Below are 26,371 nucleotides of genomic sequence, written 5' to 3'. Positions count from 1 at the left end.
GAGAACTCAGAAATATTTTATAATTTGAGTGTCACTGTGACAGTAAAAATAAAGGTTAATTTGCAACATTACTGTCCATCATCCCCCAGAAAGTTTATTCTGGAAGATAACACAGATTTTTCAAAGCAGTAGAGACCATGGAATTAGGTTTGTGTCTCAAGATTTTAATCAAGTGAAAATTAGTCAGTATTCAATTAAAATGTGATATTAAGTAAATGGACAGTCAGTAAATCATAGAAGGGAGGTTTTTGATTCCCTGACAGTTACTGCAGTTAAAGTTGAAATAACTGTAAGAGAGAATGTGCTATTAATAATACTGAAGAAATGCTAACATTCATAACTTTTTTAGCCAGATTATTAATCTATGACTTTTTAGATGTTCTTTTGAAATGTTTTTTCTGTTTTACTTGTAATATTTAGTTTTGGATAAAGTGTCAGGTAGTACAGTAACTTCTAACTCTGTTTTACTGGCATATGCTTACAATTGCTGTGGTTTTTAGTAATTACATTTAACCTGGTAGGTCCAGAAATGAATTACCAGCTACTCTTCACAATAAGAAAGTGATCGTGATATCAGATACTGCTTGCATTTTGTAATTATATACTCTTTACTGTGCAAATAATTTGCCACTGTTCACCAAGTAAAATAACGGTCATTCTTGGCACAAGATCAGAGGTCCTCTTGTATTTTCAGTACTGTTTGAAAAAGCCCTTAGATTTCCACCTGTAGTACTGCAGATTTTCTTCTGGAATTAGTGATAAAACCCAATTTATATGTGATCTACAGCACTAGCCTCTATGCATGAAAGTGGAAGTCAGATGAGAGGCTGCGAAGACTCGAATTTCTAAAGTGCCTTAGGTATTTCTTCGTTTTTGGATGCCCGGCTCATAGGGCACAATCAGAGGCTCAGAGTTACACTTCCTGCAGGGGGATTTAGGGCCTCTAAAAATGCAGCTAGCAGCAGGCATTGTGCTGTGAAGAGCCTTAACATGAGATTCTGAAGTGTGAGTGGGCCCTCTTAGGGTCCGGCACTACAGGTAGTAAGAAGGATACCTATATCAAATGAATACATAAATGGCAATCTTAGAGTATGGGGTCCTTGCAAAAGATGCCTTTCAATATCATCACTAAAGCAGGAAAATGGCTGCTCATTTTCTATTCCAGCACAGCTGCTCTTCAACACCATTTCAAACAGTAGTGCTGAGATTCCAGCAGTGTGCTGTGCTTTGGTTTAGTACCTCAGCCCCGTATCTGCCAATGCAAGCCTGATGACCTGTCTGTGAGGTGTTTGGCACAGTATTAAGATGCTGCAACACACTTCCCTCCTCTAGCTTCAGCTCAGTTTCTGGAATTTATTTCATTAGCAAGAGAAATGATACAGCTCTCCAGTCTAAAGATGAGAGACCATTCATCTGAGGGAAAAGGGGCTTCAGTACCTGAAATACCAGAAATACTTAGTGTGCAAGGGGCTTTAGGTGGTATTGCTCATGACCACTTTTTCAGGGCAAAATGCAATTGAAAAAAAAAAGAAGCATAACTGAGAAAGAAATTTGTTTGTACAAGGAGCAAACCAAACACATAGCATCAGAAGCAGAAGAGATAGTAAGGAGACATCTTGTTTCGCTGGTTTAGGAATTGGTATATTTTAATCCTTGCAGTTGTTAAAAACAGTCATTATTTCTTTCTACTGAAGATCTGAGGTTAGGCCTGAAAGTACGTCTTGCAGTGTTGTAATCAATGTATTTAAATAATTTTACTTTTTTTTTTTTTTTTTTTCTTTTTTTTTTTTCTTTTTTTTTTTTTTTGAATGGCTGATTGCTTGGAAGGGCTGTATTTACTTCTGACTTGATGGTGATATTCACTCTCTTAAATTGGGATATATGCTGCTCCTGTACTGGAACAATGGAAACACTTGAAACTTTTGTGTTGATGTTCAGAAGAATACAGAGTAGAAAATGTATAACCAAGTTGAAATTTCCCTTGTAGTTTGAGAATGTAAAGTTACTGGTATTCAGTCAACAGCAGAATGTTGTACAAGAGAAGCTGCTCTTGGCTGAAAATAAAGATGTTTGCTTCTACCTTCATTTAACTGAGCTCATCCCTGTGGAGCTTTCATGTGTGAAGAAATACATTATTCACACTCCTTAGATATAGCAACATTGTGGTTCAGCCTAAAAAATTAACAAAATTACCATTCAATGCCTGCCTGAGCTTAATAATCAGCCTTGTTAACCCCTTTAACCTTCACTGCACCTATTCTGAAAGAAAAACATGTTTCTAAGAGGATTAGCATTTTCAGACTTCTTGCCTTGCATAGGTTGAGTAAACATGTATTTCTGAAGTTCAGGAAAGAATGCATGGAGATCTGCAATATGTAAACTCCTGACAGGCGATAAGAGGGGGTAATATTCAAATACACACCATTATGGCTTGAAGCATAACTTACCCATAGACATGAGCATGTTTTTACAAACATCTCTGTGGAGGCAGGCACAGTTATCTTCCAGCCACTCTTACCATATATCAGCTACAGGCTGCCACGTATACATTTCTGCTGACAAAGTTGACTGTGGATGTATGCTTGCTTGGGGCAAAGTTAACAGGATGATGTAAACATGAATATGTGAGAGAGCTGCTTTGATTTGAGACAGCTGATTTTGCCTTCAGCAGACAAAGGAGTTCTGATTCTGTTAGTAGAGCTGTGGTGACGCTGTTCTTCTGCTGACATACAGCACTGAACAGTGGGAGATGATAGTATTGCATCAGACACAGTTATGTGCACGTGTTCTGTGAGATGTTACTGGACCTGTTGGAAGGCCCCAGCTAGTCATAGCCACTTCCCTTTACTCTGATTTTTAACTTCTTTAGAAACATAACCATTGCTATTTATTGCCGTCATTTACATGGAAACAAAGTACCTTAATTAATTGCCTTAATACCCCTAGAAAACTTAGGGTAAATGCATTTCACTGATGCTGATGTCATCACTTTGAGGTGATTTTAGTTTCAATGCATTTTTTACTATTTGTACTATTAATGTTCTGTCACAATTACTCTGATCAGTTTTGATGATGTTTGCAGTGAGGAGTGCAGGCTGTTGCACTGAATTAGGCTAAGCCAGCATCCATTCTGTAACCCATGGGTTAATGAAGTTTGCATTTGTCTGTCTTTGTGAATGAGGAGAAGTAGAGACTGATGGAGGATTCTGAATGCAAATACAGACATTTTAAAACTGTTCTGGTCTAATAATCTAGATTGTTCTGAGAAATCTTGGAGTGCTGAGGTGGGGCTATGTCACAGGACCAGTGGGAGTTTCAGACAAGTCCTGTCTTAGCCTCAGATTTTGGCAGCAGTTTCAATTTAAAAAATTATTCTGGCCAGCAAGTACTAAGGATGGCAGATCATACCTATTTTAATAAAATGAATTATTTATTAAACAGACAGGAGCTAAAAGACAAAATATCTTAATCAGAGTTACTTACTACACTGTATAAAACTAAAAGGAATTACTAGTAGGTTACAGCATGACGTAAGCCAGTGCACATCAAGGTACCAATATTAAAACTAGCAAAAGATATAGTATTGGTTAGGAGTCAAATATAACTTACCATTGAAATGATGACAATGTACACAGATTCCTTCACTCAATCTCAGTGGAAATAACCAGGAAGCAAGCATTCCTACTCATGGGAAAAACTCCACACATTTCCGTGCAATGTGTAGATGATTTCTGCTTTGTGAGAGTTTGGTGTAGTTTTTACAGTTTGTAAAGTGAGGGGTCTGTCAGTGAGAAATCCAACTTATCTTCGAGATCTTATGTCAACATTAAGATGTTTATTGACAGTTGGGAGATGCCAGACCTATGTTAACCCTGTGGTGCCAAAAGAACTCACTACAAGACAGCTGTTCCTGTTTCGGTTGTCTGACTGGCTAACCAGCAACAGAGAAGCTCTTGTTGGGGGCAAGGTGCCCGGCTACAGATCAGAGATCTCTCAAAAGAGAATAAGAGATGAACTTTCCTGTTCTGTCTGTAGGTTTCAAGTGAGAACACATCTGTGTGCTGTTTGCATTACAAATGGATCACTTTTGGTTACTAAGTAATGAAATCAGGATCTTATCTCTCTGCACATTAATACTAAACAACCTCATCTAATCTTTTAAAGTGTAATAATGTAGATATGGGCTTTTTCAGTGACTTCTGTTTGCCATTTCACTTTTGTCATGCTGCTGTGATGGTTAGGAACATTGGTTAATTCTTAAGAAAGGTGTAAATAATGAAGTAAATGTCTTCCATCACATAATTTGAAGGACAGTGATAATCAACAAGCCAAATTTGTGAGTTGTGAACCTCCACACTTGTTCATGCAGATTTTGTGTTTCCTCTACAAGGAATAACAGATTCATGTCCATCCACCTGGAAGTGGGCAGCGTGCTTACTTGGCTGTAGCTTTAACAACTCAGTGGAAATGCCACCAAAAAAACAATTGCAGGAGTGTGTTGCATGTGTATAAACAAAACTCCCCATAGATCTGAGGGAGTAGTAAATTACCAGTCACTAATTGAAGTAATTTCAATAAAGTCTGGCTTAGGTGATAGAAAATCAAAAGTTTTTCTCGACAAGCCTTTTTTCTTTCCTTTTCTTCCTCCTTTATTTCTCTAATTACTTGTGGTTGATAATTTTATTTCTGTGTTTCACATGTACACAGTGGTGCTACTGTCTTGCAACAACTTAGAAATGTACTTAAGTTTAACCGCCTACATAAGTATTTGTGAGAACATGGCCAACAGGTTAATTACTTCTGTTAGTTTCTTGGAAGAGGCACTGGGTTCTTTCAAGGAATTGATGCCTAGCAGCTATTTTTGGAAATTGTTAGCAGCAAACATGAAAAAATGAGTGTTATTTTAATTTTTTTCACACATGAGTGTCTGATAAATGTAAAAAAATAAAGCGAAACTCTTCTGTGTTTGAAACCCCTAGAAGCTTTAATTACTGAAAAAAATCAGGCATAGCTATTCATGCATTTTGAAAAGTTTCTGGAGCTTTGCCAACTAATGTGAGCCAATGTTGCTGAAGTGATTAACTAATTAATAGGTTGTTACAACATTTGAGTAGAATCTTGCACTAAAGTCAATAAAGCTTAAGGAGGAAGTAAACACTGTTGAGTGCATGAGTTAATCAAGGACTTAGTACTTTGAAAGACCATCTGGGTCTAAATAGAGAGAGGACTTCATCTTGTAAAAGGTAAAACTGGGCATTATGGGGCAGCTGGTTCAGGCAGTGTTTTTGTCTTCTGACTTCTTTGTGTCACCACATTAAAATGACCCTATATGTAGTGATTATGGATTAGCAGTAATTAATTTGAAATCCTTAAAATTTAGATAGACTAGCCTCCAATTTTCTTATTCAGGGATGATCTCTCCACAACTTTGCAAAACAATTGATCAGAAATGACCATATTTTTGTTGCAAAAACTGTCCAGAATGGACAAAGGCATATCTACTCAGAGATTGGTGCCACAAGGAAGTACTTAACTCATCACTCAGTTATTAAAATCAGTGTTGAAGAGCTTGACTATGCTGGTTGCATGTTCACTTGTGGGGGATCTCTAATAGGAACGAGAAGGAGCAATAGCAGTCACCATCACTTGAGGGACAGGCACCCTGCGTGCCTCTGTCAGACTCATGTGATACCTGAAACTTGGGAGCACAGGACAGGGACTGTGCATAGCTTTGCCCCAGACACCTTGAGTAGCCACATCCTCAGTTAATGTCCCCTGAATTTGAGGTGGGACAGGTACCTGAATGTTGCAGTGTGCAGAACGAAAAGCAACACCTGAATATTGAGCCCATCACAGCTCTGTACCTCAGTTTTCAAGGGGAAGTTCTGCCCTCTCTCTTTAGACTGGGTATGTGCTACGGCAGAGGATCATCCCCTCCTCTTCCTGCACAATGGTGCCAGCAGCATGACTCCTGGAGTTCGTAATAGAGAATGGGAGTAGAAGATTTAGGATTGAGGTTTTTAAAAATAAGCTGTATGGTGCTCTTCTTTATAATAGAATCTGTATTACAGATCTGCCAACAAAGTACTAATACTTCATTCTTGTGTCTTATCTGAGCCTTGTAACCTATTAAACAAGATTATAAATATAGTCATCAAGAAAAATAGGCTTAAGTTAAATGTTAAATTGTTGCAAAAATAAGAATAATGTACCTGATTAATTTTCTTTGTCAAATAGAACCCTAAATGGTGTTGAAACTTGTTACTTAATCAAAGAACTGTCTAAACTGTGTGCATATACATTTTAAAAAATTAGAACACAATTTCTGCAGAAGATAAATAATTATGGTCCGTTTTTATAAGTGTATCTTCAATTGTTAGAACATACTTTAAATAGGAGCAAATATGTACCAATTAATTATGACTTAGAACATTATTCTTAGCTCATTGTATAGCTTTATAATTCACTCTTGAAAAAAAGAAATCCCTGTAAAGGCACAGCACGATTTTAATTAATTTTTTTCTAACTGTTTAATTTTTAACTTTTTCTCCCAAAGTGTTTAATTTTTAAACGAGCTCAACTAGCTACATATTTCATTCTCACCATCATATCTCTAATGCAAGAAAAATAAAGTTTAATAAATTGGATCAGTATTCAAATTAAAGCTATTTAAAGTGATGCTCTTAAATGTTTATTTTTATTCTTCTGACATATCCATCAATCATATTAGCTCTTTAAAAATGTGAGCAGCCTTGAATGCACAGATGAGGTCTCACTAACAACAGGATGTGTTCTGCAGTGTTACAAACCAAGCAGTACCAAAATAATGGTAATTTTATCCACTTGATTCGGTTAATACAAGGGGCAAACATACACATGCTGATCTAGTGCCTTGGAACTGCAATTTTCCAGGAACCTATAATACTAAAAAACCTGTAGACTGGAGAGATTTCAGATATTTAGATAATGATAGAATACACACCTAAAATGACTGGATGAGTGAAAAAGCAAAAATCTCCACCAATGGTCAAAATTCAGAGCACTCTCTGTAGGGGCAATAGTTAAAGAGAAATTACTTTGGGGATATTTGCATTTTCATAAGTAATTTTCATTTCCACAAGAGGAACCCCCTTGTCTACAGTGCTGATTACAAGCCTCTCACAGGAGTAGTTTGTAGTGTTTCATAGCTGTACATTTTGTAGTTTCTGAAGGTAAGCCTTTTAAAACAGTATTTGTGCTTGATGTCATGGTTTGTAGGGGCTGATTTTTTTCACATTGTCCTAATTACTTAGCTTATAGGTACAGACCTAAAACTTTCCCTGGAGCAGTTTATTGGATAATTTTGATTAGATCTGCTGCAGCACTGCAAGTATACTACTACTGATTTGGTGGCAGTAGAGTTTTCTTAGCAAGGAAAATGGTGATGTCTAGGCTATGGTCATGGGATCAGCTCCATGGAGTCTTAACGTCTCCTTCCTTCCCAGAGATGCAAATGATCTTGTGCTTACTGACTCCATTGCTGCAAAAATTGCTGGTGTTGGCCCTTAGAATGTAAAAAATGGCTAGCTGGGAAAGCTCATTGAATTGATATGTTTTCCTGTAAGTTTTGAAAGTGAGGAGTGCTGTCTGTTCTGGAGTTAGACATCCACTTCTAGGTACATCTGCTGCTGTGTCTGTACTAGCCAAACACAGGGTGACAGTCCTTCCAGCCCACACTTCCTACAAGAATTAATGGGACAATGGTACAAATGTTTCAGCTTCTATGCTTGTATAGGAAACATAAGCAAGGTAGGAAATTGAAAGCCCAGCTGAGACCTTTCTAGAAGAACACTGTACATATGCAGATACTATATATACACTAGGTCTGAATTCGGTGGTTTAACTGTAGTTTGAGTTGATACTAATTTAGCAGTAATTACAGTTCTCTGTAATTATACCAGTGGCACAGCTGGTTTTGTACTGGTATTATATGCTGAAAAAAACCTCAGATCTTTCTGTTTTCTTCACTCCTGACAATATCATGTTTAAGTATCATTTTCACAGCATATCCTTTCTTACTTGTATGTTACTATATGAAGATGAAGCACTTTCCAGCACAAGCAAGGAATTTCTGGCTGCTCAGGTCCTGTTGTAGAACAGTGCAGAGGACAAGAAGAGCAGATTTGGCACAGAGCCCAGTAACAGTGATAAGGTCCCATACTAATTTGGAGAGCTTATGCTACCTGTAGGTTACGTGGCACATTGTGAGTTGGATGAGCAACATGACGATATTTTATCGTCTTCTGACAATGTGATGGCGTTATGAAGAAAATGGCAAGCATGTGCTACCCTTTAGAACGCCCATTAGGATATCCTGGAAAATGTTGGTGGCAGTAAAGAGAAGCAAATGTAATTTAAAAAAAGATTCCATTACTGTTGGACAATAATTTTGAAATCTTAGAAATGGTCCTCCTTTGTATCCAATATCAGGAGGCTACTTGTTTACCAAAATGAAAATACTGATTTCTTTTCTAGAATCCCTCTCAATGTGAGAGACATTGTCTACTGTACAGGAGTTTCATTGATGGATGAAGATGTATGGGAGTTCATTTGGATGAAATTTCATTCTACTACAGCAGTGTCTGAGAAGAAAATACTGTTAGAAGCTTTAACTTGCAGTGATGACAGAAATTTGCTCAACAGGTAAAAAATATTCTATATTTGAATCTGTTACTAATAATCACTTCAACAGTTATGGATCATCACTTGAGCTTTAATCTAAAGGCAAGAAATTTGCTTTTCAAGTACAGGTTTACTGTCTTTACTGTAAGCCATCTTATACTTTTGCATTAATGCATATGAAAATTGACACATACTATCTTTTCAGTTCCAGATTTTCCTTTGTTCATTGGAAATGTTTAAAATCCTATAATAATTATTGGTATTTTTTGTTATCATGCCCTTTATATACAATTTCTTGATCAATCTGCTCTTACAGATTTCATAAAAGTGCACATGTAAAGTTGCACTCAGCTTTTATTAAAATCTTTTTACATCGAGATTTTTCTGATTCATAAATTCGTCCAGTTTTTGGAATCATAGAAATAAACCACTGAAGTCACTTGGAGACTTAAACAGTTCAGCAGTGATCTTTTTTTCCCAAGAGTTTCCTCATGGACTGACATTAGACAATGTGTTTGTGAAACTACATGTTCTTGTTTCTCCCACTAGACTTTTAAATTTGTCTCTCAACTCTGAAGTTGTCCTGGACCAGGATGCAATTGATGTGATAATCCATGTAGCTCGAAATCCACATGGAAGGGATCTTGCTTGGAAGTTTTTCAGAGAAAAATGGAAAATACTGAATGCTAGGTAACGATAAAAAGTCTTAATTTATTTTCATTTTCTTATCTTGATATAATTTGTGTAAATATTGTATAGGTATGTATTTATATAAGTTCCCGAATCTAGTCCATTCTCTTTTTAATCCATAGAGATGTCTCTAAATATGAAATAGCTATGTATGAGTCATAAATGCATTTATTCATGGATTATCACACAAACGCATAGAGACATTTGTCTCTTAGCAATCATCTGTATATATATTAGTGTATTGTGTCTGTGCTTATGATAATGAATTTTATCTATATGTCAAGTGCTGGAGTCCTATTTTTACACAGAGAAAAAACGGCAGTTCCCAAAGGAATTTTTCTGATTTAAAGTCAGATAGAAAAAACAGTCTTTTCAAAAATATTATTTCAGCTGTGGAAAAAATGCACATTTTGAAACATTTCCATTTTCAAAAGGATGTTAATTTAGTGTCATCCCCTTTCTTTCCACTCAGTGTTTTGGGGGAGTTTTAAGTAACAGAGGAGCGACATTTTGAATTAAAAATGGATGAACAGAAAGGAGACAAGGTTGCTCCTTACGCCTGCTTCTCTTTTCTCTTTGAACAAGTGCTACATGCTCCTACTCTGAAGCCCAGTCAACATTTAAAAATCCTTTTTGATTAAGATTTTGATATTAATTCAATGAATGACAAATTTCTGTAGCTCTTTAGGGACAGCCCGAGGGCCTGAAAGATTGCACAGCAGCTCATCTGATACTAACAGATTAAAAAGGATCACAACTTGGATGAGATTCGGATTCTCAAAGGCAGGTGTCCAAGATTTTAAGGCATCCCATGCCAGGTCACACCTTTGATGTTGGCAGGAAAGGCATTGCAGATCTGTTCCATTCTAGACTTGTGAGGAGCCAACTATTGTACCACAGAATACTTGAAATGGTACATTTAAGGAGCTGTATTTAAGCAACTATATCCCAGTGCCCGATGAATATGGGTGCAAACTTCCTATAGGTTTCACAGCATCAAAGTAAGAGTCAAAGAAACTCAGACACTGAGTTTATTTTTCCTAAAAATTCAGAAAATTGTTCATGCTGTTTTGGATAATACTTAGTAATATAGTGAGATTTTAGAAGAAGGTTCATCTGGGAAAGTAGGTTTGAGCTGGAATTGGTTTTGGAAATTTATATTGCAGGAGCATAGTTCTTGAAAGCCATCTCCAAAAAAGCTCAAAGAGTTTAAAAATTAAGAATTCTCTGCTTTTGGTGTGATTATTCCAGGAACTGGGCTTGTAGACAGAAACTGGATGGCAGATGTATTACTATTACACACCCAGATCAGATAGCAAATAATTTTTCAGGTTCCTCCAGGGATTTAGCCAGAGTTTAGGCATAAAGCCATCACAATCTGTATTGCTACAAACACATATGCTGTAGTTGTGTCCTGCCTTAGTAAGTATATTTATCTGACAACCTGGCTAACACCTGTGATTTTAGATGTGCACAATGTTAAGCAGTGTAGAAAAATAGAAAATATTTAACAAACTGTGCCACATGCCAAATCTTTTGGGTGTTATAATTTAAAATAGCTTAACTTCACCTAGATTTTGAATTGTACTTATTTCACTTGCTTGGGATGCATCACTGTGCATATCTGAATTCATAACAATCAGTAAGGCCTCATCAAAGACCTGTTATTGTCCTTTTTTAAATGAAAATAACAGACAGTTTGTCTTTTTTGCTCAACACTCTCTTTGTGTTACCTTCATTCAGTTTGATCTCAAAACACAAGTCAGAACCACCAAAAAAAGCACCTCTTCTACAAAGACAGGCTGAGGAACTTGGGGCTGTTCAGTCCAGAGAAGAGAAAGGTTGCATGGAAACCTAATACCAAAATTCTAGTATCTGAAGGGCACCTACCACAGAGCCAGAGGGGGAGTATTCATCAGGAACTGTAATGATAGGACAGGGAGGAATGGGTACAAATAGAAGAAATAAGTTATATATTAGGAAGAATTTTTTTACTGTGAGGGTGGTGAGATACTGGAACTGGTTGTCCAGGGATGTTATGAATACCCCATCCCTTGGCAGGGTTCAAAGCCAGGTTGGATAAGGCCTTGAGCAACCTGGTCTAGCAGGAGGTGTCCCTGCACATGGAGGAGTGGGGGTTGGAACTGGATGATCTTTAAGGTTCATTCTAATCCCTTAATGTTCTGTGATTCTGTGATTAGGTTTCTGACTTGAGCTCACCATGTTACTGCATATTTAAAAATATAAGCTTTATTGTAAAATTATGGTTCAAGAAGAACATGCACTTCTTGGAGCAAGTGTCAAGGACAGTCACACAGGTGATATGATGCCTAGAGTATCTAACTTATGAAGACAGGCTGAGAGAGTTGGGAATGTACAGCCTGGGGAAGAGAAGGCTCTGGGGAGACCTTATAGCACCTTCTAGTACCTAAAGGGTCATTACAGGAAAGCTGAAGAGGGACTTTGTACAAGGCCGTATGGTGATAAGACAGGGGGGAAAAGCTACATACTGAAGGAGGGCAGGTTTAGATTAGATAGCAGGAAGAATTCCTTTACTGTTAGGGTGGTGAGGTGTTGTTGGATAGGACTTCGGGCAACCTGATCTAGTGAAAAGTGTCTCTGCCCATAGCAGGGGGATTGGAACTGCATGATATTTCCAACCCCAACCATTCTAGGATTCTATGACACAAGTAGACTTTGTCCCAAGGCATCCTTTTCCTGCAATTATAATTTATTCATTAATTTGATTCCAAATTAAAATACTTTGTATGAAACATTAATTTAATAAGGTGATATCTCAGTGGTGTTTTCAATTTTCCATTTAATTTAGTATAAAAAGTGTTGATATTTCAGATAGGAAAGTGAAATAGCTGAGAGGTATTAAATTACAACTCTATTTCCTCTTACTTTTAAACATAGCATGTCAAGGAGTTAGAATTGCCACAAAATATTGTTGATCCTTCATATTTTTACAGTATGCTTGTATTCACATTGTCCAGAACATATTGATGTATAACATCTTCAAAGTCACTCATAATTTACACATCTGACTTAAAAATTGAGGTGCCTAACAAGTCTTTAGGAAGAAATCTGTGGGACTAAGACTGCTACAACTCTGAAAAAGAGAATTGAAAATACTACGCTTGACTTCATGTTACCTGAGCATGCACTACCTTGTCTCCTAAAGCATTTTCATCCTGTGAGCACGTGTCAGTGTGTGAAAATTTAATATATCAGATGCCTATAAGAATTTCTTCATTTTCAAGTGCTGAATCATTTGTCAGCATTTGGGTACTTGACAGTATTTGGGAAGGCATTTATATCTGTCCAAAGTAAATGGACTATGCTGCCTCTAGAGATTGCACAAGTGCAAAGCCTGTACAAACGTGAGGCACTGGAGGGTTTACATCCGCAGAAAGAAAGGTGCAGTGGAGAGTCTGTGTCTCCAGAATGTTTCCCTGAAGTTCAGGCATATAAGACCCTGGTTCTGTTGTGCTGTTGTCTTTCCTATGAAGGGTGAGAAGACTGACACTTGTAAGACCAAACACTTTTCCTATTTATTCTTATGTTTCTCACCTGCAAAATACTGTTTTGGAAGGTGACTTTTCTAGCTTTTTTATCAGCATAGCTTCTGTAGAAATTGCTGTAAATGGCTGACTTCTTACCAAGTATACATAATGGGCAGTAATCAGTACAGGTGTGCATGAAGGTACCATTTGTAGTGGAAGGAATTCTGTTACTTCTTGTTTGCATTGTGGTGGCTACAGTGGACGTAAGAAAAATAAAATCCCTGCAGCTGTTTTTCTGAAGTTGTTTGTCTAAAGTGGATTGGTAACCTTGTCAAAATACCCCATCAAGAGGAACTTCCAGTTTTCCAAACAGTCAATTATGTCTGAGACTGTAATAATAAAGGGCTTTGTTAGAAAGCCTAAATGTACTTAAGAGTACCATGAAATCCCTACTTCCCATAGTTTGCCTCCGGATGTCTGTATATGCCAGTGTGACTGAAATTTTGGGAAAATAGATGTACTTGCTGAAATAGCCATTAATAATTCATTTATTAGTGGTCAGGGAGTAGGATTTTTGATACCTCTAACAGTGTTTCTCCTCACAAGAGCTCAAGATAACAAGCAATATAGCATAAACATTCCCTAAAAGAGAATCTTGTCAAAGAGATCCTAGTTCTCTTCCCTCCCCATCTTTCTATACCTATTGCTTTGGCTCTCCTTCTCTTTCTTTCTCTCCTTTGAAAGAACTGTGGCTTAGAGTACCTAAGCATTTAAGGGTAATCAGTTTGGGATTAACGGAAGCAGAACAGAAAGCTCTGACTGTGCTGTTCGTTTCACTTTGAATTTTGAACTCTGTCTATAAATCAGTCTGTAAAAGTAGACAATGAATTGAATTGTTCCCCCAGATGAACATAATTTCAGTAAAGTCTATTGGTAATACTTACACATGTCTTTCAGGAGATCTGGATTCCCTACCTTAAAACCAGTGTTTAGATTAGCTAAATACTGCTTTGGACATACGTGCAGCTATAGATAAGGGCAACTATTTGTCAAGTGCCTTTTACTATGCTGAATGACATCTAACTTGATTTACTTCTGGTTTCCAATGGAATTATACTCTTCATGCTGGAGACTGAGAAAACCCCAAGCCCCAAAACAACAAATCCCACAAACTATTCCAACATGAAATGTAAAACTTGAGGAGTGATCTGGTCAGTAGTGATAATAGTGCTTCATTTGGAGGATTGAAAAAAACTTCTAGAATACAAGTGAACAGGAAGATTTGAACAGCCAATTTCAAAGCAATTGCCTGCCAAATGTCATTCCTGATTGCTTCTGTATATCCTTTAAATATTCCTTGCCCAGGATTTCAAATTTTCATTCCAGGTTGGTTCTTTGAAATGCTGTGTTGTGGCCCAGGGGATTATTTTAGTAGTATTACTCCTATCAGCATTATTTATTTTAATTATCAGGTACTGGAACAAGAAAATTTGATTCAGTTTAGTTTTTGAGAGGCTATTTGTAATGTAGATGAGATGGATGAATACAAAATGCAGAGAAGGCTGCAGCACATCAAAAAATCTGATTTAATGGTACAGCTTGAAGCGTTCCTCAGAATAATTCTCCATAGTTGCTGCTCTGCTCCTTCATTGAAGCTATATTTTGAGCTTTATTTCACAGAATCAGAGAATAAACTGAGTTGGAAGGGATCCACAAGGAGCATTGAGTCCAACTCCTGGCCCTGCACAGGGCCATTCCCATGAGTAACACAGTGTGCCCAAGAGCATCGTCCAAACACTGCTTCAACTCAGACAGGTTTGGTACTGTGAGCACATCCCTGGGGAGCCTGTTCTGGTGCCCAACCAGAGCAGAAAGAACTGACCAGAACCAGGAAGGTTCTTCTGGGTGAAGAACCTTTTCCTGATATCCAGCCTAAACCTCCCCTGACACAACTTCAGGCCATTCCCTCAGGTCCTGTCACTGGGCACCACAGAGAAGAGATCTGTCCCTGTCCCTGTCCCTCCTCTTCCCTTCATGAGGAAGTTGTAGACTGCCATGAAGTCCCTCCTCAGACTCCTCTGTTCCATTAAGTGGGAGGTGGTTTGGTCCTCTCCTCCTCTGAAGCACTCGTCTGTGCCTGTAGTTATACTCATTCTGCTTAATAGCATCTGACTTAATAATTACGAACATTTCAGCCTAGAAGAAGGTCTCAGTCTAGGTTTTTGTCCTGAAATACCAGTACCAAGTTGCAGTGCTATTCCTTTGATCCCCCAAAATCAGTCCTATGCCTTCTCCCTTGATTACAGAAGATTACTTTGTAATTTTCAGTTGACCTGGCTCTTGCAGTAACTCTCTGTGCATCTTTTTTTTTGCCCTTGCAGGTATGGAGAAGCATTATTTATGAATTCAAAGCTTGTTAGTGGAGTCACGGAATTCCTCAATACTGAAGGAGAACTAAGAGAGGTAATTTTTGAATGACTTCTGTCATGTGAGGCTGTGTTCATTGCAAGCAGGGATCAGGGCAGGAACAATGATATGGTTGTCCAGAAACTCTGTTCTCTCTGCTGCAGTTGAAGACCCAACTGCCTGTGCAGAACCAAGTGTGTTGGGTAGCACAAGGGTGAGGAGCAGATCACAAAAGCACGTAAGTGTGTAAAGGTGGTGTCAGGAGGGGGACTGTGCAGGCAGATCTTTGTGCTTGGCTGAATATGAAGGTTTGTTTTTTTCTCTTGACTTGGTTGAGAAACTGAAGATGGGATGTTTCTATCTTCATTAGTTTATGCTGCAGAGGGCAGTCCTTGAAAACATCAATGTTGAAAGTAGAAGCTGCCAATGTGTTCTCTGTTTTTCTCACATTATTTTCCATGTGAGAAAATCTGCTAACTGAATATGCTGGGCAAATGATGTCACAATAATTTGTACTTCTTATTTAGATGGGAAAAAGTTCTCATTTTAACTTAACATCTCTGTCCTGACTGAGGTAGTTGTGCAGTTGTGCTACACCCTGTGCTACACCTACTCAGTGCTGCTCCAAATGGATACAGTGATTCTTATGCAGCACAGCCACCATTACTTGAACTCTGATTGTGCTCTGATGTTTTGCATCCAGCCATTTGTCTGCACTCAAGTCTAGTGACCTCAGTAGCTTAGGGAGGAGCCACAGGTGATTCCTCCCTAGGTGGGGGTCATTCCTCCCCTCAAGTGGGAATGACATTGTTGGTTAGATTTGAGTATCTGCCCTCCCCCAGGAAGCCTTCTGTACTCTTAGTTTCCACTTTCATGATAGGATTGGTAAGTTGTCTGGTTATACTTCCCTAAAAGAAACTGGTATTGTAAACATTTTGGTATAAAAAGTACAGAGTTCAGGTAAAGTCTGATTTTGATAGTTTCCAGGTCCTTTTCATGCTTTTAACTGTGATGGGAATGAGACAGTTGCAGAATCAATCTTTTCAGTTTTGAGACCAGGCACAGAGATATTTGTGGAAGTCAGAATTTAGAAACCAAGGTGAATTTGGTGTCACCAGGAAAAAAATAATTAACTAGTTATTCATAAGTGTTGTTAAAACCATCTTAATTTTGTATAAGTCTGCAAACTATTGTGCAGATCAGCCTTACAATTTTCACTTGAAAAGAGCAACAATAATTGAAAACCTGCCAGCGCCATTGGTTATAACAATCCATGTGCTGGTGCTATACTTTGAGTATACACAAGAACAGAGCAAAAGCCTTTTCAGTCTGCAGAAAAAATGATCCAAGTTTTCTCATAAGGGAAGGAGTATGTTTCAGGCATTCAAAGATTGTCAAATGTATGCCCACTTGCTATTTTGCCATTCTCTTCTCTCTAAGCATCCCTTCCTTTTTTCAGCAACTGACATGTATTATATAACCAAAAGGGATCTGCACATCAAAATAAAATTAATGTGTTTTGAAGCTTGATAAAAGCAAAGGGCATCAGGATGGCCTTCTGCTGATATTTGCATGTAAACCTTAATTAGAAGCCATTCCAGTGCTCCTAGTTTGGTTTCTTAGGTACAAATAAAAGTTTAAAGCAGCTGTCTACACAGTGCAGCAGTTGAGCTGCAGGAGGGAAGGAGATAATTATATTAATGTGATCCAGCACTGACATATCAATATCTTCCAGTGCAATGTGAAGCAATTGCATCACATCTAATTGACAGTTTGCTGTCTTAATATATTTCCTATTAAATCTTTCTACCTCATACTGCATTTACTTCACATTGATTGTGGAAGTTTGTCCTAAACGTCTGACTTATTTGTGTGCACTGGAAATACTTGCTGTTTTAGTTACTGTAAATTTAACCTGTTAACTTGTATTTCCAGCTAAAGAACTTCATAAAGAGTTACGAAGGGGGAGCTGCTGTCTCTTTCTCTCGTGCTGTGGAAACAGTGGAAGCCAATGTAAGGTGGCAAAGGCTTTATAAGGAAGAACTGTTCCAGTGGCTAAGAAAATCCTTGACACAATAATCTGTCTTTTTAGCTAATCATATAACATGATTCACTGCAAGAGGAAGAGGAGACATTTTAAAAGTGTTCAACATGAAAATCATGAAGACAAGATCAGATTGCAGGGATAAGGTTTTTGGTTTATTGTTTTTTTCATTGTGGATTTTTTTTTACACTGAAATCTTGTGAAATTGTCAGATTTTCAGAAGAGAAGATCATGAATGCTTGTGAAACCCAGTCCTCAATGTACATAACCAAACATGATATTAAGTGGTGCATGTAAATGTCGGGTAAAAAAACCAAACAAAAAATCCTTCAAAGACTATTTTGTGCATGCTTGTACTGTCTGCCTGTATTTTAGCATGCGTATGTATAACAGCAACATTTTGTATGTGAGTTCCGGTTACATCAAAGTTGGGCATTATACAAAGCACAAAGACTCTATGACAATCACTATTTCAATGAACAAAAGGAAAGTAAGGAAAAGGAAATGCTGAAGGCTTCCAGCTTGGGGTGGTACGAGATGTAAAATCATCTTTCCCACTTGCTGCCAGTTTGTCTACCACTCAGATTGTCTCTTAATGATTGCAAAGATTCCAGCTCATTTTTTGAGTTACTAGTTGTATCTGCAGTCTCCCTATTCCTTTATTTAAATAAGCAGAATAGTAAGAGAGGAGAAAGAGAAAAGGGCCAGGAGCAGGATTAGAGAGAGAAAATGAGAAGGACATCATCATTACATTATAATCATATACATTTGTTCACTGCTGATCAGTGAAACAATGTAGTTTCAACTGTGAATGTGTGCTGGGGTAGGATCTTTGCATTGATAACGCAGAATCCATGAACCACCTATTCTCAGCTACTTTACAAGGCACTGAAACTCACAATGGATCACCCAGGTCATCCAGCCTGTGCAGTAGTAAGTTTCTTAGCTCACAGTGCACAAGTATTATAAATAAACATAGGATTCAAATGAAAATTAGGAAAAAGGGAGAATATCTTGCATACAAAGACTTAAAATTATCCAAGAGGGCTGTCTTGCATGTGGTAGACCAGTCACTGTAGTGATTTATTATGATAGACAGGTCTGATTCTCTATATGGGCAATACTTTTGCAAATATGGAATGTACTATTTATGTCATCATTGAAAAGTGAAATACGGAGAAAGTGAGGGGGTGTACATGTGTTTATTTGTGTTTATTTGACTGATACTAAGAACATGGTTTTCTTTCTGTTCCCTTGTACTTCACATAGACTATTGTTCATGAATGACATTTTTCTTAATGATGTTTGTTTCTTCTCAATCCTTAATCTGAAAGATCAGTGACGCAGTGGAATTGTACAATAACTATCTGCACTCTGGAGCTAAATGCTGAGGATAAAACTGGTGGGGGCCAAATACTCTCTCATGTCTACACTGTGAAGGAAAAACTACAAGAATACAGTTTTCAGGAGTCAGATTGCAGCGGCTTCAGAGATAGAATGTAGATGTGGGACAGTGTTTCTTTGTCCCGTCCCAACCTATCCCAACCATCTGACCACATCATGGCTGTGTACATTGGGAACACGTGGCCCACCAACGCACGGAGCAGCCATTCTATCTGGTTGTTCCCTTACAAGGCATGGAAAATAATCAACATGCTTTACACTTACAGTTGCTTATCCCCAGTAAGTTGAGAAAAGAACCAAACCCAACAATCTTCAGATATTGTCAGAGTTATGTGGAGACAGTATTGTTTTCTGGGCTCTCATTCCCAAGGTATTCTGCTCCATCCCATAACTAAGCTGTTGTACCGATATTGCACCTGTCATTGTGTGCCCTTTGCTTTCGGAGGCTCTTGTTTGTGGATTGAGTGCAGTAAATCCTTGTGGGGCCATTTGTTCAGCTGTTTGGCGCTGTGTAGCACATTAGCTTGACTCACATATAACCAAAAGAAGAGGGAATCCTGTGGTCTTCTACTGTTAACTCTTTGCCTTATAGTAAGTCCTAAACCTTTGTGCTACATTGCAGTGCTAGTGAACCTGCTGCCCAGAGACATTATCATGTCAAAGCTGAGTGAAATCCTCCTCCTCCTTTGTATTTTACCTACCTCACAGGGGTGTTGTGAGGCTTGACAAATGTTAGCAAAGCACTGGAATATCTTCTTATGAAAGGCATTTAAAAAGTGAAAAGTATTATTTTATGCGGTTGACCAAACTCAACCTTAATGCCAGTATGTAGCGTCACATTTTTAATTTCTACTGAGAAAAATCACATGCAGACTTTTTTTTTTATAATAAAAATGCAAGCCAAATACTATTTAATATAACCTCTGCCCTTTAATGAAGGCCAAAATTGTGATATCCAAAGAGTGTGCAGAAAGCCAAGCCCTCAACTATTAATTGCTTGGAGGATTTCAGAGAACAGAAGAGTGTGAAATGGTCTGTACCTTAACACTTTTAGTCAGTATTGTCTTTGATGACTTTTCTTTTCCAGAACCACAGATTGAACAACATACCTTGCAAGTTCCACATAAAAGTTTCTGGTCTTCCCACTGATAACAGTATATTCCAAAGTCAAAAGTTCATTACAGCCTGTGTGTTCTGCACAGTGCACAGAAATTCCCACTCTTGCTCATTTGGATTGAAGTTCTTGCACATTTAGCTGGTGTTGGATGTAAATTGGTATTTTAGTGGCCTTGAGCAACTGGTCTACCACAGATATCAAGTCCTAAATGTATACCTTATACATACCTGTTGATGTGTTGCTTATAATTGTTATATTCTAATAATGTTAGTATTATTGCTCTAAGGTTGAACTGGCCTTTCCATTATAATTCTCTATTATTTTATTTTTATGTTTTGTATTTTGCTGTTTCACACTGAATCAGGATTATATTTAAATGGATTAAATCTAAAAACCCATAACCGTTTTCTGCAATATTCAAACATCCTGCATTTTATTACATGTCTTTAGAAACCTTTTTTAAAGAAGTTTCACACAGCTATGTGTTAAAGAATAGTTGATTCCTCATGGAAAGTTCTAATACAATTTGCTTAGAAAAATCTATTTATCATACTGATTTTCTTTCTCTTTTATCAGTCCTTTTCTTCCCTTGTCCATGTCTAAAGGCGGTCCTCATTTTTATTATTTGGACTGTGATTAGGAAGCCAAATACTTCATACTTTTCAGCATTTTCTAATCCAGTGTTTGACTTTGTCCTTTCTAGTGAGAGGAGATTGTGCAAAATGTGAATGCTGTGTGGACATGGACGTGGGTGTCATTTTATAGAGATTTGATGAGGGTAGAATCTCTAATCAGCCTTTGTATGACTCAGGATCCTTTGTAGTTATTAATTGATATGGTTTCCAAAATCATATAGGAAGACATATGAATAGACATGATTCTATGCCAGCATAACAAAATAGCTATTGTATTTTTATAAAACTGTCCACTACAAGTATCTGACCTATTACTTTGTAGCTGGTAGAATTATTCATGTATCCACTGCTAATAGCTGTTAAAATGGTAGTAGCTACTAATTGTGACAAGGGCAGAATTCTGTGAAAACATTTTTGTGAAATGACATGTCATTTCTGCTATTACTGGGAGTACTTGGACATTAATTATGATTAAAAAAAAAACAACTTCATATGTTCTCAAGTGCATCTAAATTTGTGACCTTTGATTATCATTTCTGCTATTACTGGGAGTACTTGGACATTAATTATGATTAAAAAAAAAACTTCATATGGTCTCAAGTGCATCTAAATTTGTGGCCTTTGATTATCTTTTCAGTGAATATAGCAAGAATTCTGATATTACATGGAAACTGAAAGTGAATTTGTGTTGTTTTTGGTCTGTTGTAGATATTCCACTGGTCTTTAGAGTGCCAAAGGAAATATGCCCTGATGTAGAAGGGTGCTTTCACAGCAAAGATCCTGAACCATACAATTAAGTCTTTAGTAGTAAGTAATAAAAAATGAAGAGTGTGTATGTGTGTGTGTGTGTGTGTGTGTGTGTGTGTGTGTGTGTAAAATCCTCCATAGAGATATTTTTCTCATAAAAATCTAATTTGGATAGAATAAAGCAAAGCTAATATTTACAGGGGAGGGTGCCTTTATTTAGATACTTGCATAATAAGGTTTTGGTTTTCCACATGATCATAAATGATACTGAAAACAGACTTTGAGGAAAATGTGCAACTTTTTCTTTGAGGAAAATGGATGTGGGTTTGAAAACTGCTAATGTATATAATCAGCTTATACTCACTCTTGCTATGAGTACTCATCATATCAGGCTGCCTGCCCTAAGCAGGATATATAGCCACAGTGTCAGTATGGGCATGAAGGAGTAAAAGGACCATCCAGCTGTGAAGCAGCCTGAAGAGAATATGTTTGCCCAGCTATGGATGGAGCAGTCAGAAAACTGTTGGCTGTATCACCTGCCACTGCTGCCAGACCACCTGGGTTAGGAAAGCAGCTGGGAACCACTGAAATGCAGAAAGGGTCCATCCAACTTTCTTTCAATTGTATGGAAAAGACAGAAGGTCCCTTGGCTGAGTATGGGTTGTGGGTGATCTTCAGAGATGAATGTCATTGCCTTGTGCTAGCAGAAAGCAAAGGTCCAGCTAATGAATATGCACTGCTAAGAAAAAGCATAAGCTCTGAGCTCTGGCCACCCCAGCTGAAAAGCACTGACCAAAATGTTTGTAAAGGTCTAGAATATTATAGTGTCCCTTCTTCAGAAGTATTTTTGAACAGTCAAATATTTAATTATCTAGTATGAATAGGAACACAGACACTGTTTTTCTTTATGATGTTTCTGTTAATATTTGAAAGCGTAACAGGGAATTTCTTGTGTTTTTTTCTAACGTGGGTTGGAAGGATGTACTACAAATTATTTGTGGTAATAAGTCTAGTAATAGTAGTAACTGTACTCATACCATTAAAAAACCCCCAAAAACAAACAAAAAACCCCAAAAACACTAATCAGATGCCTGTGTAAACCTGTATGGCACCAGTGATTGTACAGCACCGTTTTTACGTACAAAAATGTAAAAAATTGGCCACTTTGTTTCTTATACAATTCTGCAGGGTTCTACCAGTCTTAATAGCAGTTCTGAAAATCAGTGAAGCCACTCTGACATGAGCAAGTAGTCCATACTGACATGAGTAATTTTGTTTTCAGTGGGCAGGAAGGGAAGAAAGGATTTTTCACCAAAGTAAGGCCACATGACCTCATTGGGCAGAATTTTAAAATCAAGTATATTTTGAAGAATCTGGTTAAACTTAGCTCTGTCTTATGTCCATGCTGACAGTGGAGGGGGATTCTGGGCTTGATCTCAGAATATGGTAACACAGTTGAGGCTGGAATTTAAAAGACATATGGAGCCAGTTTCATTGAGATGTGTTTAAGGAGAATCACACACATGAAAAGCGCTGTGAGTCAGACCAGATGTAATTTCTCAGAAGAAAAGGCATTTATATTTGACTGATTTGTAACTAGTGAAATGTGTGACCTTGCCAAACAGAATTTCAGAATGCTTTGCTTATTTCTTGTGTACCATTTCCTAAGAGCATCAAAGCAGTGCTGGTAGATATCGCAGGTGAACAGCTTTGTGAGAGCAGACTGCAGCAGGCAGTCATGAGCCAGGAGGCTCTTGCCAGAGTGTCCCAGTGTTTTCTGGACAGTGTCACTTGGATTTGCTTGGTCAGGATAGCCGTGGTACGATGGACCAGGCCAGCAGCCAAGATGCAGTCTCAGTTCTTTGTGGTACGTTTCACTCCACTTAATATGTTGGTTTCTGTGATTTCAAAATAATCTGCAGCCAAACTGGTGGAGCATGTGTGGCCACAGAACCTCTGTTGTTGCCCAGTGAGGTAGATCCTTTGAAGTGACTGATGGAATTCCAGCTGAGGATCTTCCCTATTGCTCCCAGAACAGCCCTGGAGGTGGCAGCTTGGCTGCTGTACAGAATGTTTAATGTATTTGTATCTAGGTTTCAGTAGCACATATTGGATGACAAATGTTTTTCATTTTCCTTTGGCTTTTCATTAGAATAATACTTTGTGATTGGTTCCAATATGATAAAGCTTTATAATATTTTTGGAGAACTGTAGAATACTGTACTGTGAAGAGTGTGGCTACCACCCTCTCTTTTTCCTGCAAACAGTGGATTTCAGCAGAGATAGACTTTCCTGGACTTAGACACTCAGTGAAGAAAAAACAAACTGACTATTTCTAATGGAAAAATCATTGTAATTACTGTATAACTACCCTGTATAAAGACATCTTTATTATATGTGTAAATGTAATTTTGCTATGTTGTTGTTATGTTTGAGAGACAATTGGCTTTGGTGTGGGTGAAACATACAGCCTTATAAAAACAGAGATTGTATCTCCCTGTCTGATGTTTTACTGAAAGGTGTTCAGTTGCTGTATTTTTGCAGAGGATAAATACAAACTAGTTCTCTGGAAACTAACTACACACACATCAATGACATAAATTAATCATATTATTGAAAAAAAAGGATTGATGATACATTTTATTATTTGTCCAAAAGATTCCATGTGTAAGATCTTTTGACACCTTAAAGAAGAAAGAAGTCATCCTGTAGCTGTTAATGCTGGTTATAATGGATGAGTTCCTCTGTTAATTCTGTCTCAACCTTAGATTAATTCTGAATACTGTAATTAGAAGAACATATTTTTCTATCAGTTCTTAAATCTTTACTCTTTGGAATTCAAGTTTTTGTCATGTTTAGGTACAGTTCACCAGTGTTTTCACATAAATATCTTTTTGCCAGATCAGAATGCCATTTTCATATAGAGAAAATACAGATGATTGCATAATACCATATTTTTCTTTCTATGTGCCACGTGTACACGCACGTATAGCTTTTAGTTTTGGACATTTTGCTTTGAAAAATTATTCATTGGTTATTTGTATTTCTAGATCTTACTCAAACAGTTTCAACTCAGCAAAACAGTTGGATTTAAGGCAGGAAGTGAGGCTATCTTGTTGACCAAGATTCCACCATATATATAAATCTGTAGGCAGTCCCACTGATATCTGTGGGATTAATCAAGCACTTCAAATTAATGTAAGCTTCTGCGTATGACTGAACTAGTATTTCTGGAATGTGATTTAGGTTGAAACCTGTTTCTGCACAGGTTTCAGGTGCAGTATGTGGTGATATGTTTTTGCTGAATTTAAAATCACAGCTTTGTATAGAGCCAACTACTCTCTCTCCTCTTTCTTTTTTCACAGAAGAGGATATATTTTACATATAGAAGGGAGATGTTTACTGATTCTCAGTATATCTAAAAGGCCACACTGAACAAAGTTTTTCATTTATTGGGGCATTCTAGGCTTTTTGAATAAAAGCAGAATTATTCTTTCAATGCTAATTAATGAATATAGAACTAATCAGAAATTGAAACCATTAACCAAATAAAATATATGAATTTCTGAGAACAGTGTTTTTTGTTACATGCCTTTAACAATGATTACATAAATAGGGGACCACTGTATGTTCAACATGAAGTTTTTATTCCGCTCTAAGGACTGACTAAATGGAATTTCTTTTTAAGAGAAACTTGATTTTCTGTATTTTAAGCAAACCAAATTTGAATTTTGTGTCTGATAATAAAATTTTGTATAGTAATGTGTAATTCATCACTGTGTTAATTTTCTGATGTGGAGATATAGCTAAGATAAATAATGCCCAACCTTTTGCTTGTTCCCATTTCATTGAGATAACAGTTTAATAACTGAATAGATATGCTGATGTTTTACAATGAAAACCATGCAAGAGAAGGTATTTTTTGACATGAGAAATTTCTCAAAACATATTAAAATTCTGGGACTAGTAGAAAGCAGAGAACCAAAGAAAAATACAAAATCTGGGCTTGGAGATGCTGTTAAGCACTTCAAGACTGACAGGACTAAGACTGGAGAAAAGAGCGAAGTCTCTTGTGCTTTTCTAATTATGTAAATTTTGAGTAAACAAAAGGATCTTTTCATTGGTAAAAGTGATTTCAACTGGAATGCAGTTCAAATGACTTTTTAATAGAGAACTTGAATCCAGGCTATTATTTTCCTTTTTTGAAGAACAGTTTTCAGTAACAATGAGATGTGAAATATGTGCAATTATTTACCCATTGGATACAATCATGTTCCCACTGAAGTCAATTGGAGCTTTGACATTGACATCACTGGGAGTAAAAGCCAGCCTTGTATTTTTCAAAATACAGCTTTCAATACCAGAATGCCCTTTTTTCTTTAGCAATAAAGATGTTTTTTTCTGTATTGCACATCTTAGTCTGCTGAAAAGCTGAAGGGAATTTTTAAGGTTCTGATTTTGCAAAGCACAATAGGCAGCTTTGATGCTTGGAACTGAGGTAAGCAAGAGCTGAGGCCTAAATTAGTATGTTTATAGTATCCCTCCTTTAAACACTTCACTGTATTATACTGGGGCTAGAATTTCAAACATCCAATATGCATTATGTCAGCAGGGTATGTAAACGGAACTTACGTACCCCCCTTTTTCCCTATGTTAAGGTCTGGATCAGGAGTTCAGCGGGCCTGAGGAGCTGGCTTGAGGGCCAACAGAGAGCTTTCACATTGAAATAGTGGAATGTAAGATGAAATATGAGAGGCTAGGATGTACTGCCCGAAGAAAGGTCCTTGCCCCTCCCTTTTCTGCTACATGTCTTTCTCCATGACTGTTGAATAAGCTGAGAAAAAGGGCATGACCACCTTGGAAGCATCCCTGGAAGGATGTGAGGAGAGAGAAATGGCACTTCCCTCTGAAATCCCGCTGGCAGCACATCTCCTAATCAAACATCAGAGAGACCATGCTTGTTTCTTCCCCAGTGTGGCCACGGCAATCAGCAGCACTTCAGTCTGGCTGAGCTGCTTTCAAGTTGAACATTTTCATACAAGACCAAATGAAGAGCTGTTTATTTGCTCCCAGCTCAGTGTCTTCAGTAAAAGCAGAACTTTAAAGGGGCCCATTTTCTTTGAAAGCTACTCAGCTGAGCTGTAGGGTGTAGGAGGAA

At 37.5% G+C, this 26,371-nt stretch overlaps 1 protein-coding gene across 1 annotated transcript in view; it reads left to right on the top strand.

Annotated features, from left to right (window-relative positions):
* TRHDE (thyrotropin releasing hormone degrading enzyme) overlaps window positions 1-21,365 on the top strand; it is a 207,960-nt gene extending 186,595 nt beyond the window's left edge. Inside the window, exons 16-19 of the mRNA XM_053977659.1 lie at window positions 8,515-8,682; window positions 9,211-9,351; window positions 15,242-15,323; window positions 17,202-21,365. Of these exons, the coding sequence (XP_053833634.1) occupies window positions 8,515-8,682; window positions 9,211-9,351; window positions 15,242-15,323; window positions 17,202-17,345 (535 nt within the window). The 3' untranslated portion in view covers window positions 17,346-21,365. The remainder of the gene's footprint in view (window positions 1-8,514; window positions 8,683-9,210; window positions 9,352-15,241; window positions 15,324-17,201) is intronic.
* Window positions 21,366-26,371: the final 5,006 nt, after the last annotated feature.

This window comes from Vidua macroura, chromosome 5 (assembly GCF_024509145.1).
Source record: "Vidua macroura isolate BioBank_ID:100142 chromosome 5, ASM2450914v1, whole genome shotgun sequence".
NCBI lineage: Eukaryota > Metazoa > Chordata > Aves > Passeriformes > Viduidae > Vidua > Vidua macroura.
Note: the sequence above shows the minus strand (reverse complement) of the source record. Positions and strands in the feature narration are given on the sequence as shown.